Genomic DNA, 17,523 nt, shown 5'->3' on the forward strand with positions numbered 1-17,523 from the left:
TACATTTTGGAGCTGGAACTGGAAGTCCTTTTGGTTATTAATATTTAAGCACAATATTGCTGCACATGATGGGCTTCAAATTAGCTAGCACAAACTAAGTCAAGTTCCCACACTACGTTTAATTTTTTTTTTAATATTATTTTTGAGAGAGATAGAGAGGGAGAGAGTGAGAGGGAGAGGGCAAGTAGGGGACGGGCAGAGTGAGAGGGAGACACGGAATCTGAAGCAGCCTCCAGGCTCTGAGCTATCAGCTCAAACTCACAAACCCCAAGATGATGACCTGAGCTTAAGTCAGATGCCTAACCCACTGAGTCACCCAGGCGCCTCAATTTTTTTAGGGACTTCTCTGTCATCTCTATAATCTTTGACTAATTTTTCTGACCCATTCCTGTTCTTAAATTCTTCCATTTAAAATGGACTGTAGTGTGCAACTGCCAGTAAAATAAACCTGATCACATCCTGCCATCATCTGTATGCTGGCTCTTCGATACCTGGACCAGGTATTCCACAGCGGAGAAAGCTCTGTGTGGCCCCTGCATTTTATTACCACAGTTTACCAACAGCGTCTGCGGGGTGTGAGGTGAAGGGCGCTGGAAGGACATGCCACCCACAGTGGCTCACAGTTACCCAGCTAGGGAGACGGTGGCCGTGCCTCCCACTGCTAAAGGTGAAGGCAGTCATCAACTCATGCAGAACGGGCTTTGAGGGCACAGGATGTTCTATGCGTGGAAAGTGACTTTGGCCCCATGGAATAGGAGTTTGCGTATTTCTGTGTAAAGTTTCCACAGCCTCCCCTTGGCTCCCAAACCTACCCAAATCACAGAATTTAGCCGCTTGAGGGAAATCGTGAGCGCCCTAAAAGACTACAAAGAGCTCGCGCCTGGATACAGAATCTGAACTTCCCGCCTGTTAATTAGATCTGGAGAAGTAGCTCCTCTGCCAGCCTTCCAAGAAGCTCAATGCCCATTGGCTCTTCCTGCGTCCAATGAGAGACTGCACCCTGCGCCGGTAGGTGGGACCCTCTTTGGCGGCAGTTGCCAGGAAACCGCGTCAACATCAGAGAGCTGAGCCTCTGCTTTGGAAGCGGGAGGTGGTGGCCGCTGGAGCACGAGAGGGGAATTTTCGTCTGCCAAGATGGTAAGCCGGTTGGGGGTCTTGAAACTACTTGTTTATCTATTGGTTTAATTGTAGTTTAGAGCCAGCTTGCACCTAAAAAGGATTTGAAGTGCCTAATCTGAGAATTAAAGTGGGAAACTCGTACAATTTGCTTTCAGAGGCCTCCTGTGCTATTGTTTAAGCAACGAACACGGTGGCTTTCAGCCTTTTCCAAAATTTCTTGCTGTTATTAGATCTGCCCAGTAAATATCTTTTTTCTCATATTTTGGAAATTTGGGAAAAGATTAAGAATGTTGAACGAATAACTGGGGGAAGAAAACTCCAGGAGAGAGTGAATGAATTAAGTAGCAGCGGCCCGACCTGTTAAATCTATATTAGGAAAACCTGACCAGTTTCTCAACGGAACTTTATGGCCAAGGGGTAAGGGAGAGGGGGGGTGGAATGGGGAAGGAGGAATTCCCTGTATTGCGCTAAAAGCTAGTTCTACAAGAGTTTGACTACAGGTCTTTGAATCTTAGTACTGCGGCATATTTAAGCTGAGGAATCCTGGGTAAAGTTGCTTTTACTTTTTATTCTTCATCTATAAAATGGGGAGTAATAAAAGTAGTTTACTGATATATCAATATATTTAGCTACCACGCGTACTTTTTTTTATTTCTCTGAATTTAGGAAGGAGGCCAAAGGTCCTTTGTTTTTATTAGTGTTCCCTATTTTTGTAATGGGAGCTTACATCAGTATACTTTTAAAGTTTATTTATTTATTTTGAGAGCGAGGGAGCACAAGTGGGGGAGGGGCAGAAAGAAAGGGAGAGAGAATCCCAAGCAGGCTCCACGCTCAGCCGGGCTCAATTCCTTAGCGGGGCTCAATCCCAGGACTGGGAGATAATGACCTGAGCGGAAATCAAGAGTGGTGCATAACCCTCTGAGCCACCCAGGCACTCCACAGCAGTATTCTTTTAAAAATTAGCTTTTGGAATATCAAAGTATGCATACTTTTATTTTTTTTTCATTATAGGCTTCTAAAAGGAGAGCTATGAACTTCAGTGAAAGACATCAGAAATTAGTAGATGTAAACTACTGCAAGAAATTGCATGTCCAATCACTAAGAAAGATACAGAATCAAGTCAGGGACCAAATGGTGCAGAACGAAAATGATGACCGTGTGGAGCGCAGGAGATTCCTCAGATTATTACAGAATGAACAGTTTGAGTTGGATATGGAAGAAGCCATTCAAAAGGTACATTTTACTATTCATTCTTACATTGTTTTTTTCCCTTCATTTTCTCCTTGGAAATGATAAAAACCAACTGCTGATACTGGAATTGAATAGATAACAGGATCAGATAAAGTATGCCTCATTGTATGTCAGTCCAATGTAGTGGTAAAGAACTGCGTTTTTGGAGTTAGACTGTTACGTCTTTAAATCCTAGTATTGCTGTATATAAGCTGTTGAACCATGATTTTACTTGCTGCCTCATCTATAAAACAGGAATTATAATAGTACCCACTTTGTAGGATTGTTTTAATAGTTAATGATTTAATACATGCAAAGCACTTGGAAAAGTACCTGGAACAGAGTAAGACACAGGTTTTCTCGTTTTTTTCATAAACATGAAATCCGTAATTACTGAGTTTTGCTCATATAAGTAAAATTCAGTTGCATTCCATAAAATTCAAAAGACAAAAATTTCAGATTACCTTTTTTGAATATCCTGATATTAAACATGTTCATTGTTCAGTGGTAGAAAATGAACACGTATGTATTAGATTTGAATTTACTTGTATTTTTGATTTTTGAAATACTGACTTGAATTCAGGTACAGTACATATATATAACTCCTAAAATATGGAGATAATTTTTTAATGGAAACTTCTAAATATTTTACAGGATGAAGGTGGTAAAAAAGGGAAACCAATAAGAAACAAGTTCTCATAAATGTGAAAAAGGTGTTCTGATATTTCACTATTTTTTGAGTTCCTGCTTTATGTTCAACATTTTGCAGGATATTGTGGGGAATGGCAAAAGCAACTTTTAAAAATGATATCCATCCCTCTGAATTTCAATTTCATAAAGCTTAGACATGATTTTCAACCCTGAGCAATAAGATCCTAGGGATTAGATTTTTTTCCTATTTTTATTCTTATTTTTTTCTTTAATTTTAAAGAAAACCCTAGATATCAGATCATCTCTCTCCTGTATACTTCAGTATGCATCTTATAAAATACAGATATTTTCTAACATAGTAGCAGAACAATGCCATTATCTCACGTAATAGAATTAACAGTAAATTCTAGGTATCATTTAATGCCATCCCATAATCAAGTTTTGGGGATTATGTCAAAGTCTGCTTTTACAGTTGGTTTGTTTTAATCAGGATCCGAACAAGGTTCATATAGTATATTTGGTTGTTATGTCTGTTAGGTACCTCTAATCTAAAACAGTCTCTCCCTCATTCTTTATTTATTTAAAAAGGAATTTTTCTTTAACGTTTATTTATTTTTGAGAGACAGAGAGAGACAGAACACAAGTGGAGGAGAGACAGAGAGAGAGGGAGACACAGAATCCAAAGCAGGCTCCAGGTTCTGAGCTGTCAGCACAGAGCCCGATGCGGGGCTCAAACCCATGAATTGTGAGATCATGACCTGAGCCAAAGTTGGATGCTTAACCGACTGAGCCACCCAGGCCTCTCTGGGTCTCTGGCTTTCTACTCTCAGATCTTAGGAATCACTTGAGCTGATTCATTATCCTATTTGTTCTTTTCCTCTGGTGAATACAAGACTCATCTTGTAAATTTCTGGCTTCACACCCGGAATCAGCCATTGTACCAAAGAGCACTGTTATCATCTAATGGAAATAATATTTAGAGACAATTTTTGAGGTAAGTTTAGATACATAAGAGTTGCAAAAAATAGTAAAGAGAATTCCTGTATACCGTTTACTGATTTCTCTTTAAGTTAATATCTTAAATAATCATGGAACAATTATCAAAATGAAGAAATTAGCCTTGGTACAATATGTTAACTATAGTATTTATTCAGATCATATGAGTTTTTTCCATTAACATGTTTTCTGTTTCAGGAATACAAACTGCATTTAGTTGTTATGTTTCCTTAATCTCCTCCAATCTGTAACAGTTTTTCACTTTTCCTGTCTTTCATGACCTTGACAATTTTAAAGACTACTGTTCATTTATTATATTAGTTTTCTGTTGCTGTGTAACAAATTACCACAAATTTAGTGACTAAAAACATCTGTTGATTACCTCATGGTTTCTGTAGGTCAGAAATCCAAATGTGGTTTATAGCTGGATTGACTGCTTGGTCTCACAAGGCTGAAATCCAGGTGTTGTCTGGAATATATTCTCATCTGAATCTTGGGGTCCTCTTCTAAGCTCATTTAAGTTGGCAGAGTGCATGTTTTCATAGTTCGAAGACTAATGCTCATATCTCTCAGAGATTGCTGACATTCCCTGCCACTTGATCCTTTCCACAACATAGCAGTCTGTTTCCCTGATATCCACAGAACAGTGGCTTCAACTGCTCTTTGTCATTTTAGGGCTCACCTGATTAGGTCAGGCCTACCCAAGAGAATCTCCCTTCTGATTAGCACAGTGGTTATCCTAGCCTTTCTCCTTTCCTTATTCATAATTGCTTTCTCCAACAAAAAGAAAGTTGGTTCTCATTATCTATAGTATATTTACTTATTCTTTCAACCCTAGTATACAAATAAAGTAGTCTCAGAATTGTTAACCTGCACCCCTGTGAACAACACATTTACTTACTACAGTACAGATTTGGATATAAATATTTTTTGTCCTTAGCCTTATATCTAGTCAGACACTGTTTCCTAAAATTACTTATGTCTATTTCTACTGCATTTATGTGATTGTCTTTTTAAACATTTTATTGAGGTATAATTGACATACATTATGATATTAGTTTCAGGTGCACAACATAGCAATTTGACCTTTGTATACATTGTGAAATGATGACCTCAATAAGTCTAGTTACTATCTATTTACCATACAAAGTTAATACGCTATTATTGACTATATTCCCCATCCTGTATGTAAATCCCCATTACTTATTTTATAACTGGAAGTTTGTACTTCTTGATCCTCTTCACTCATTTCACACCTCCACTCCTACTCCCCTCTCGTCTGGCAACCACCATTTGGTTGTCTATATCTATGAATTTGGGTTTTGTTTATTTGTTTTGTTTTTGAGATTCCACATATAAGTGAAATCAAAGATAATGGTCTTTCTCTGACTTATTTCAGTTAGTGTAATACCCTCAAGGTCCATCCAAATTGTCACAAATGGCAAGATTATCTTTATGGCTGAGCAACATTCTATTGTACTTACATACCACATTTTCTCTACTCGTCCATTGATGGACATAGGTTATTTCCATATCTTGATTATTATAAATAATGCTACATTTATATATCTTTTCAAATTAGTGCTTTTGTTTTCTTTGGTAGATACCCAGAAGTGAAACTGCTGGATCATATGATTTTTTAAAAATTTTTGAGAGCTTCCATACTTTTTTCCATTGTGGCTGCACCAATTTATATTCTCACCACCACTGCATGAGGATTCCCTTTTCTCCACACACCAACACTTATTTCTTTTTGCTAATAGCCATTCTGACAGGTGTAAGGTAATAATCACATTATAGTTTTGATTTGCATTTCTCTGATGATGGGTGATGTTAAATATCTTTTCCTGTGCTGGTGGGCATCTGTATGTCATTTTTAAAAAGAGTCTATTTAGGCCCTCTGCTTATTCTTTAATCAGACTGTTTATATTTTGTTTGTTTTGGGGTTTTATGACTTTATATATTTTGGATATTAACCCCATATAAGATATATGATTTGCAAATACTTCTGTCATTGCAGAAGGTTGCCTTTTAATTTTGTTGATGGTTTCCTTTGCTGTGCAGAAGCTTTTTAGTTTGTGGTAGTCTCATTTGATTTTGCTTTTTTATTGCAATTACCTCTGGAATCAGCTTTAAAAAAAACATTAAGATTAATGTAAAGGAGCTTACTGCCTATGTTTTCCTTTCAGACTTTTATGGTTTCAGGTCTTAGCATTCAAATTTCTGATCCATTTTGAGTTAATTTTTGTATATGTTGTATGATAGTGGTCCAGTTTCATTTTTTTGCATGTTGCTGTCCAGTTTTCCCAGCAGCACTTGAAGAGTTTCAACACCACTTTTCCCCGTTGTATATTCTTGCCTCCTTTGTTCTAAATTAATTGACATATATATGTGGGTTTTCCTGGGCTGTCTGTCCTGTTATATTGATCTATGTGTCTGTTTTTATTTTAAAATTTTTTTAATGTTTATTTATTTTTGAGAGAGACACAGCATGAATGGGGGAGGGTCAGAGACAGAGGGAGACACAGAATCTGAAGCAGGCTCCAGGCTCTGAGCTGTCAGCACAGAGCTGGATGCGGGGCTCAAACTCATGAACAGTGAGATCATGACCTGACCCGAAGTCAGACACTCAACCGACGGAGTCACCCAGGAGTCCCTCTATGTGTCTGTTTTTAATGCCAATACTATACTGATTTGATTACTATAGCTTTGTGATAATAGTTTGAAATTTGGGAGCATTACACTTCTGACTTTGTTCTTTTTCAAGATTGCTTTGGTTATCTTAATTCTTTTGTGCTTTTATATGAATTTTAGAATTATTTGTTCAAATTCTGTGAAAATGCTGTTGATATTTCGGTAGGAATTACATTGACTCTGTAGATTGCTTTGAAAAGTACAGACATTTTATACTACTTCATGGGCACAGAATATCTTTCCATTTATTTGTGTTTTCTTCATTTTCTTTCATGAGTATCTTATAGTTTTCAGTATATAGTCACCATGGTTAAATTTAGTCCTAGGTGTTTTGTACTTTTTGATGCAGTTGTAAATGGGATTGTTTTCTTGATTTTTCTTTCTGATCTTTTGGTATTGATGCGTAGAAATTCAACAGGTTTTTATGTATTTTTTGTGTCTTATCACTACTGAATTGATTTATTTTAATAGTTTTTTGGTGTAGTCTTTAGTATTGTGTTATTTGCAAATAGTGACAAGTTTGCCTCTTCCTTGCCAATTTGGATGTCTTTTATTTCTTTTTCTTGCCTAATTACTATGGCTAGGACTTCCAGTACTATGTTGTATAAAAGTGGGGATGGAGTGAGCATTCTTGTCTTGTTCTTGATCTTAGAGCTTCTCACCAATGAGTATGAAACTAACTGTGGGTTTGTCATAAGGGTATTAATTATGTTGAGGTACATTCTCTCCATAATCTGCTTTTCCTGAATCAAAATGATTAATGATTTTTATCTTTCATTTTGTTAATGTATATAATAGTGATTGATTTGGGATGTGGAATAAGTCACATTAATCATGGTGTATGGTTCTTTTAATATGTTGTTGAATTTGGTTTGCTTAATATTTTGTTGAGGAATGTTGCATTTATGTTTATCAGGAATATTAGCTGGTAATTTTATTTTTGTATGGCATCCTTGTCTGGTTTTGGTATTAGGATAATGATGGCCTCATGACATATAGTGAGAGTGTTCCCTCCTCTTCAGTTTTTTGAGAGTTTGAGAAGGGGAAATATTAATTCTTTGAATGTTTGATAGAGTTAACCAGTAAAGCCACATAGTCCTGGACTTTTGTTTTTTGGGAGGTTTTATTGATTCAGTCTCCTTACTAGTAATCTCCCTACTAGTATCTTGATTTTATTCTTGATTCAAGAATTCTTCTTGATTCAGTCTTGGAAGATCGTGTGTTAGGAATTTATCCACTTCTTCTAGTTTGTCTAATTTTTGGCGTATACTTGTTCATATTACTCTCTTATGATCCTTTGCATTTATTTAGTATTAGTTGTAACTCCTTTTTCACTTCTCATTTTTATGTATTTGAGACCTCTCTCTTTTTTCCTTGGTAAGTCTAGCTGAAAGTTTATCTATTTTATTTATATTTTCTTTTTTAAGTTTATTTTTGAGAGAGAGAATGAGTGGGGGTGGGGGCAGAGAGAGAGGGAAAGAGAGAATCCCAAGCAGGCTCTGCACTGTCAGCATGGAGCCCAATCTGGGCCTCGAACTCACAAACCGTGAGATCATGACCTGAGCTAAAACCAGTAGTTGAATGCTTAACTGACTGAGCCACCCAGGCACCCCGTTTTTATTTATATTTTCAAAGAACTAGTTCATAGTTTCATTGATGTTTCCTATTGTCTTTTTTTGTCTGTATTTCATTTATTTCCACTCTGATCTTTATTATTTTCCTCCTACTAACCTTAGGCTTCATTTATTCTTGCTATAGTTGCTTTTGGTGTAATGTTAGACTGTTTAATTGAGGGTTTTGTTGTTTCTTCAGAAAGATCTGTACTGCTGTGTACCTCCCTCTTAGAACTGCTTTTGCTGCATTTTGATGTTATTTTCCTGTTTTCATTTGTTTCCAAATTTTTAAAATTTTATTCTCTAATTAAACATTTTTCTCAATGTTTTTTTTTTTAATTTTTGAGAGAGAGACAGACAGAGCATGAGTGGGAGGAAGGATAGAGAGGGAGAGGGAGACACAGAATCCGAAACAGGCCCAGGCTCTGAGCTGTCAGCACAGAGTCTGACAAAGAGCTTGAACTTGGAAATGGTGAGATCATGACTTGAGCCAAAGTCTGATTCTTAATTGACTGAGCTACCCAGCTGCCTCTGTCTGTAGATTTTTTAAAAATTTCTTCTAGGTATTTATTTCTTCGATGCCCTTGTGGTTGCTTTGTAGCATGCTGGTTAATTCTCACAGTTTTGTTGTTTTCTTCTTGATAATTGGTAATTCCATACCATTATGGTTGGAAAAGTTGCTTGATATAATATCAATTTTGAATTTATTTACATTTTCTTTTTTATGTGGCCTAACATTGATCTGGTCTGGAGAATGTTCTATATGCACTTGAGAAGCATGTGTATTCTGCTATTTTTGTACTGAATGTTCTGTATATATCTATTAAGTCCACCTGGTTTAAGGTGTTGTTTAAGGCTGATGTTTCCTTATTGATTTTCTTATTTCTGTCAGATGATATAAATAGGGTGCTAAAATCCCCTACCATTGTTGTATTATTGTTGATTTCCCCTTTTTGGTGTGTTAATATTTGCTTTATATATTTTGGTGCTTCTATATTAGATACATATATATTTGTAAATTTTATATTTTCTTGCTTGATTGACCTCTTTATCATGTAATGCCCTTCCTTGTCTTTTATTACTGTGTTGGTTTTAAAGCTTATTTTGTTTGATATGAGTATAGCTATACCAGCTTTCTTTTCATTTCCATGGAATATTGTTTCCATTCCTCACTTGCAGCTTGTGTGTATCCCTACTTCTGAAGTAACCCTATATAGTTACTTCTGAAGTAACTATATAGATGAGTCTTGTTTGTTTTTTGTTTGTTTGTTTATAATCCATTTGGCCAGCTGTCTTTTGAGTAGAACATTTAGTCCATTTATATTTAAAATATTACTGTTAGATCTGTACTTATTGCCATTTGGTTAATTGTTTTCTGGCTGTTTCTGTAGTTCCTCTCTGTTCCATTTTCTTTCTGTCTTTCCTTGTGGTTCATTGTCTTTCTTTAGTGTTGTGCTTAGTTTTTTACTGTTTACTGTATTTATTTACTGTAAGGTTTTGCTTTGTGGTTACTGTGAGGTAATTTATGTATACAACATATATAATATCTTATCAACCTTTTAGGTTGATATCAACTTGAACTTATTCCAAAATAGTACACTTTTACCATCTCCCCCATTTTATGTTTTTGATGTCACATTTTATCTCCTATTTTATGTATCACTTAATTAATTATTGTAGTTTTATTTTACTATTTTTGTCTTTTAACCTTCATACTAACTTTATGAGTTAACTTATATACTACCTTCACTACATACTAAATTTTACAGAGAGATTTTTACTTTCAAATGTTTTTTGGTTGTTAATTAGTGCCATTTCTTTTCAACTTAAAAGATCCCTTTAACATTTCTTGAAAAACCAGTTTAGTGGTGATGAATTCCTTTAGCTTTTGCTTATCTGAAAAACTCTCTCCTTCAATTCTGAGTGATAAACTTACTGGGTAGAGTGTTCTTGGTTGGAAGTTTTTTTCCTTTTAGCACTTTGAATATGTCATGCCACTCCCTTCTGGCCTGCACAGCTTGGGCTGAGCAATCTGCTGATAGCCTTGTGGAGTTTTCTTTACAACAAGTTGCTTGTACTGCTTTTAGATTTTCTTTTTTTTTTTAATTTCTAAAAATTTTTTTAAAATTTATTTTTGAGAGAGAGAGACAGACAGACAGAGTGCAAGCAGGGGAGGGACAGAGAGAGAGGGAGACACAGAATCCAAAGCAGGCTTCAGGCTCTGAGCTGTCAGCACAAAGCCCGATGCAGGGCTCAAACTCATGAACTGCAAGATCCATGACCTGAGCCAAAGTTGGACACTTAACCAACTGAGCCACTAGGGCACCCTAAGATTTTCTCTTTAATTTTTGACATATTAATAATGATGTGTGTTGGCATGGATCTCTTTGGGTTTATTTTACTTGGAACTCTCTGGGTTTCTGGATCTGGGTGTCTGTTTCCTTCCTTAGGTGAGGGAAGTTTTCAGCCATTATTTCTTCAAATAAGTTTTCTGCCTCTTTCCTTTCTCATCTCCTTTGGTACCCCTATAATGCAGATATTATTTCACTTGATTTTGTCCCATAGATCTCTTAATTTATCATCTTTTTTTTTTAAGAATTCCTTTTTCTTTTTGCTGCTCTGTCTGGGTGATTTCCAGTGCTTTGTTTTCCAGTTCTCTGATCCATTCTTCTGTTCTATCCAATCTGCTGTATAACCCTCTTCATGTATTTTTCAGTTCAGTTATTATATTCTTCAGCTCTGATTTCGGTTTCGTACTTTCTTATATCTTATATCTCTTTGTTGAAGTTCTCATTGTGTTCATTCAGTCTTCTCCTAAGCTTGGTGAGCATCTTTATGCCTATTACTTTGAATTCTTTTTCTGGTAAATTACTTATCTCTGGATCAGTAAGGTCTTTTTCTGATGTTTTGTCTTATTCTCTCATTTGGAACATACTTCTCTGTATCCTCATTTTGTTTGGCTGTGTTTGTTTCCCTCTGTTGGGCAAAACAAGTACTTCTTTCAGTCTTGAAGAAGTGGCTTTGTGTAGGTGATGAAACTTCTCATTCACCATTGATTAGTTCTTGGTTGTCTCTTGAACCTTTGTGATCGTCTGAACAGCCTGATTTTTATTCTTGATATGTCTGTGTTGTTGATGGTATGCCAAGACCTGTCAGTGTTCCAAGGAGAGGAATCTTATTCAGCACCTAGTTTCAGGCTGAATGGAAGCCAGACCCTCAGGCAGCAGCTTTTAATATATGCAAATATATGCAGTCCTGTGGGGCTACAATTGTAAACTCTGTTGGCCTCCAGATCTAGAGATGGAGGTGTTCCCTGGGCAACAGTTGTAAAAACAGGGCTGCAGATGAGTATATAAGCTCCTTTCTGGGAGGTCTTGTTGAGCTGCAGTGAGGCCAACAGGATGGGCAAGAATAATGTCTCCCTACTTATGTTTCCTGGGAGTGCCTTTGTAGCTACTGTTTGTGTGGGAAACCTGAAGACTCTTTCTTAGGCTGGAGCTCCAGGATAAATAGGCCTTTTTCAAGGAAGACTGGGCGTACAGTGCCCTGGGGGGTTGGCCTGCCAAGAACTGTCTTCTGATGGTAAGAGTCCCTTGGAGCTCAGGACCTTCAGCCCTCTTGGCCACCAAGGCCAAGTGAACAAAGGGCATTCTCTCTGTGGTTTGCACACACCTGCTCTGAAAGGTGCGCTCACCAGGTTCAGAAAGGCAGGGGGGAAATGTCTTGACTGCATGTGCCTGAAGGCTTCTGTGATACTGTGGGAGAGTGCCCTGTCTCTGTGCCTGTATGGTCCCAGGTTGGTGGCAGGAGAATGTCATGACTGCTCCCACTTGCCAGTCCAAGCAGGGTATGGGGGATTGCTATGACCGCTCCCACTGCCCAGCTGCAGGAAAGCAGCAGGACGTCACTGAGGCCACCTGTCCCACCAGCCCCAGTGAGGCAGTGAGAGGGTGCAGCATCCAGTGTGCTACCCTGGCAGGTTAGGTAGAGAGCACACAAAAGGAGTTAGCCTTGCCTCTGTCTCTGGCAGAATCCCAACTGTCCCTTACTTCTGCAGCAGATTCCCCCAGATCAGCAAATGAATTCCCTTCAAATTGGTGCTTTTGTGCTTGATCCTGGGATGAGTGAGACTGCAGGTGAGCCTTTAAAATGAGAATCTCAGTTTCCTATAGTACTTTGGGTCCCTTGGATGTCCGCCCTGTTGGTTTTCTAAGCCAGACATTTTTGGTGCAGCTCTGAAGTGTTGGAGTGCCTAATGTGGGGCACCAACTGCTCACTCATCTGGCAGAGGTGCTGGACTGGTGAGATCCCTCTCTCTTGTGTCTCCCTGCTTATTGGGTGTAGGGTTTTTTGGCAAGACAGTGTCTCTACCCCTCTCAATGTGGTCCTTTTATCCTTTGTTGTAGAGAAGCAGTTCATCTAGTTTTCAGATCCTTTTCAGAGAGAAATTGTTAGAAGGTGCAGGAGAGACATGAAGTATCCCCCAAACTGAGAAGGCACTTGGAGACCGGAAAATGAAGTAGGCCACTCCATACAGTTTACACAGTGTTTTACTTCAGGTAACTTACTGACAGGGGGATTGGGTGGAAGACTGACTATTCACAGCAACTGCATAGTTACTCTCCGCCAAATCCAGACCTTAGTCCACAAACCTTATAGAGCAAAGGGACGCACAGAAGGGCACTATACTGAGATCAAAGGGTTCACAAACACCGCAGAGAGCTTGAATGTGTCTAATTGACCGCTAACTTTTAATTAGATCTTGCAGCCTCACCTGTGCATCAGGAAGGGGAAAGACTATTATTTCTAAAAGATTAATGGGAGACCAAAACAACCTTCTCCCTATTTTGGTCTTGGTGGGCATTTCTAAGGTATGATTATTCATTTCCATGGAATGGCTACATGGAACCTGTAGCCCCAAGAAAGGTCATTGAGCAACCATGAACAAGATGGAGGGCTAAAGATGGAGTCGGTATTGTCAGCATTCCTACACAAATGACCTACAGGTAGCTGTAGATTTTGTGTGTCCATGGGAGGAGATGAGTTCAGGATCTTCCTATGCTGCCATCTTGGACTCCCTGATTTTTAATACAGTTAATTTGACATAGTCTGCATTCCATTATTCCCCCCACATGTGGTCGATTTCTTTAAAAAATTTTTTATGTTGAAGTAGTTACAAATTCTTGGGAAATTGCAAAAATCATATGGAGAGGTCCACTGGGCACCATACAGAAGATTCCCCCGGTGGTTACATCTTGCATAACTGTAATATAATGTCAAACTCTAGAAAATGATATTGGTACAATATGCATATATACCCATATGTCATTTTCAAATGTGTAGTAGATTTACACAGCCACCACCTAATTCAAGATACAGAACTGTTGTATCACCACCAAGACCTTATTCATGCTACCCCATTATAGTCATATATTTTCTTCACCACCACTGCCCTCCTCCCCCCCCCCCCCCAGATGCGGCCACCGACTATGCCTGGCAACCATTGGTTTGTTCTCCATCTCTGTAATTTTGTTCTTTCAGGAATGTTATATAAATGTAATTGTGTGTGATTCCATACATATGTGGAGTCATATGTGACCTTTAGAGTAGATTTTTTTCACTCAGTGTAATGCTTTTGAGAGTCATCCAAGTTGTTGAATTTGTCAATAGTTAATTCTTTTTTATTATTGAGTAGTAGTGCCTGGCATGGATTTACTGGTTGATTTCTTTTTAAATTTGCATATTATAAAATTAATTCTCTCTGATGTATATATAGTTCTATGGATTTTGACAAATGGATAGATTTCTATCTCTACCCTCCCAGTGTCATTCAAACATTTCTATCATCCTAAAAGTCCCCTCATGCTGCCCCTTTGTAGTCAGCCACTCACCCTTCTCCCCAAATCCCTGGAAACCATTGATTTCTTTTGTGTCCTGTTAGGTTCACCTTTTCCACAATGTCATATAACTGGAATTAGGCAATATGTTACCTTTTGGGTCTGACTTCTTTCACTTAGCAAAACAAATGTAAGATTCCATATCGTTGTATGAATTGTTCCTTTTATTGCTGAATGGTATTGTTGTATTGTAGTATGTGGATGTACCACAGTTGTTTGTTCATTTGCATGTTGAAAAAAATCTGAATTGTTTCCAGTTTATGGCAACTGTGAATAAAACTGCTATAAACATTTGATTACAAACTTTTATATGAACATAAATTTTCATTTCTCTTAGATAGATATCTGAGAGTAGGATGGTTGTGTCATATAGTGGGTGTATGTTTCACTTGATAAGAAATTGCCAAACCATTTTGCAGAGTTGCTGCATTTTTTTGCATTTCCTCGGCTGGTGTATGAGAATTCCAGTTGTTTTGTGTCATCACCAGTACTTGCAGTTGCTTTTTGTTAATTGAAGTTATTATTTAGATAATTGTGGATTCATATGCAGTTGTAAGAAATAATACAGAGAGACCCAATATACCTTGCACCTAATGTCTCCTAATGGTACATCTTGCAAAACTGTAGTATAATATCACAGGCAAAATAACAGCAATGATACAATCCACCAATCTTGTTCAGATTTCCCTACTTTTACTTGTGCTCCTGTCTGTGCATTGGTGTGTGTGTGTGTGTGTGTGTGTGTGTGTGTGTTTGGTTCCCTACAGTTTATCACACGTGTAGGTGTGTGTGTGTGTGTTTGGTTCCCTACAGTTTATCACACGTGTAGGTTTGTATGTCCAGCACCACAGTCATGATCCAGGGGAGCTCCATGACCACAAGGGTCCCTCATTTTGTCCTTTCATAAACATAACCATCTCTTTCTTGTACACCATACCTCATGCCTGACTCTGGCAACCACTAATATGTTCTCCGTTTCTATAATTTTGTCATTTCAAGAATGTTACCTATACAACTCAACAATAAAAAGACAAATAAACTCTTTAATGGACAAAGGACATCAATAGCCATTTCTCTAAAGAAGATACACAAATGAATAATAAGCACATAAAAGATGTTCAACATAATGTCATTAGGGAGATGCAAATCAAAATCGCAGTTAGGTATCCCTTCAGAGCCATGAAAATTGCTCTAATTCTTTTTAAAAAGGATAGTAAGTATCGGAAACGATGTAGAGAACTTCGAACCCTTGTACATTGCTTTTGGAAATGTAAAATGTAGTGGCTGTGGGAGACAGTTGGACAGTTCCTCAAAAATTTAAATGCAAATGCTGTATCACTTAGCAATTCTTCTACTAAACCCAAGACAATTGAAAACATGTTCACACAAAAACTTGTACATGAATATTGAAAGCAACATTATTCATGATAGCCAAAAGGTGGTTGTTGGAAACAACCCAAATGCCCATCCACTGATGACTAGATAAAGTGTGTTCTATCTGTACAGTGGGATATTATACAGACATAAAAGGGAATGAAGTACTGATACATGCTGCAACATGGATGAACCTTGAAAGCATTACACCAAATGAAAGAAGCCGAGCACAAAAAGGCCACTTATTCTGTGATTCCATTTAAATGAAGTATCTAGAATAGGCAAGTCCATAGAGATAGAAAGCAGATTAGTGGTTCTCAGAAACTAGTGGGTGTGTGGAATGGTGAGTGACTGCTAACAGGTATGGGTGTTTTTTGTTTTTTGTGTTTTTTTTGGGAGGCTATGAAACTGTTCTGTAATGTTAAAACTTACATCTACACGAATACCTGCATGTGGATGTTTATAGCAGTTTTAATTGCCAAAACTTGTAAGCTACTAAGATGTCCTTCAGTAGATGAATGGATCGTTGATCCAGACAATAGAATATTAGTGCTAAAAGAAATGAACTATCAAGCCATGAAAAGACATGGAGAAACTTTAAATGTGTATCACTAAGTGAAAGAATCCAACCTGTAAAGGCTTCATACTGCATGATTCCAACTATCTACCAGTTCTGTATGATACCTGTAATGGTAGATAAATATCATTACAGATTTCTCAAAACCACAGAATGTACAACACCAAGAGTTAACCCTAATATAAACTGTGGACTTTGGGTGATTGTGTCATTGCAGATTAATTGATTGTAACAAACGTACCACGCTGGTGGGGTGTTGATAGTGAGGTGGGCGGTGCATATGTGTGGGCTTTGGGTATATGGGAACTCTCTTATTTCTGCTCAGTTTTGTTGTGAACACAAAGCTGCTTCAAAAAAAAATAACCACTTAAAAGTTCTGAAACTAGATCATGATGATTGTTGCACAACACTGTGAATATACTAAAAAAACACTGAATTGGGAATTGTGAAATGTGAATTTTATAATATGTGAATTAAAGCACAATTGTAAAATAAGGAACGTGTTTCAAGAACATTATATAAATGGGCCCAAACAGTATGTTGGGATTGGATTTTTTCACTCAGCTTAATTGCTAGAAATTCATCCAAGTTGTTGCTAGTGTCACTATTTCGTTCCCTTTTGTTGTTGAGCAGTCCTCCATGGTAGGATGTACCACAGTTTATCTCACTATTCACCTGGTAGCATTTGTCTGTTTATTTCCATTATTAGCTATTTTGAATAAATCTGTAAACATTTAGATACAGGTTTTTATTTATTTTTATTTTTTTATTATTTTTTAATATATAATTTGTTGTCAAATTTGTTTCCATACAGCACCCAGTGTTCATCCCAACAGGTGCCCTCCTCAATGCCCATCTGTCACTTTCCCCTCTCCCCCACCCCCATCAACCCTCAGTTTGTTGTCAGTATTTAAGAGTCTCTTATGGTTTGGCTCCCTCCCTCTCTAACTTTTTTTTTCCTTCCCCTCCCCCCTGGTCTTCTGTTAAGTTTCTCAGGATCCACATCTGAGCGAAAATATATGGTATCTGTCTTTCTGTGCCTGACTTATTTCCCATAGCATAATACTCTCCAGTTCCATCCACAGTTGCTACAAATGGCCAGATTTCATTCTTTCTCATTGCCAAGTAGTATTCTATTGTATATATAAACCACATCTTTCTTATCCATTCGTCAGTTGATGGACATTTAGGCCCTTTCCATAATTTGGCTATTGTTGAAAGTGCTGCTATAAACATTGGGGTACAAGTGCCCCTGTGTATCAGCACTCCTGTATCCCTTGGGTAAATTCCTAGCCGTGCTATTGCTGGGTCATAGGGTAGATCTATTTTTAATTTTTTGAGGAACCTCCACACTGTTTTCCAGAGCAGCTGC

At 37.7% G+C, this 17,523-nt stretch overlaps 1 protein-coding gene across 3 annotated transcripts in view; it reads left to right on the forward strand.

Moving 5' to 3' along the window:
* The first annotated feature begins 292 nt into the window (after window positions 1–292).
* MNS1 (meiosis specific nuclear structural 1) overlaps window positions 293–17,523 on the forward strand; it is a 47,378-nt gene continuing 30,147 nt past the window's right edge. Inside the window, exons 1-2 of one of the 3 annotated variants that reach the window (XM_047864045.1) lie at window positions 293–1,137; window positions 2,131–2,352. In XM_047864045.1, coding sequence (XP_047720001.1) covers window positions 1,135–1,137; window positions 2,131–2,352 — 225 coding nt within the window. In that variant the 5' untranslated portion in view covers window positions 293–1,134. Of the gene's footprint in view, window positions 1,138–1,209; window positions 1,359–2,130; window positions 2,353–3,918; window positions 3,995–17,523 lie in introns of those variants that run through there. The other 2 variants (XM_047864046.1, XM_047864047.1) reach the window with 2 other exon arrangements.

This window comes from Prionailurus viverrinus, chromosome B3 (genome assembly GCF_022837055.1).
Source record: "Prionailurus viverrinus isolate Anna chromosome B3, UM_Priviv_1.0, whole genome shotgun sequence".
NCBI lineage: Eukaryota > Metazoa > Chordata > Mammalia > Carnivora > Felidae > Prionailurus > Prionailurus viverrinus.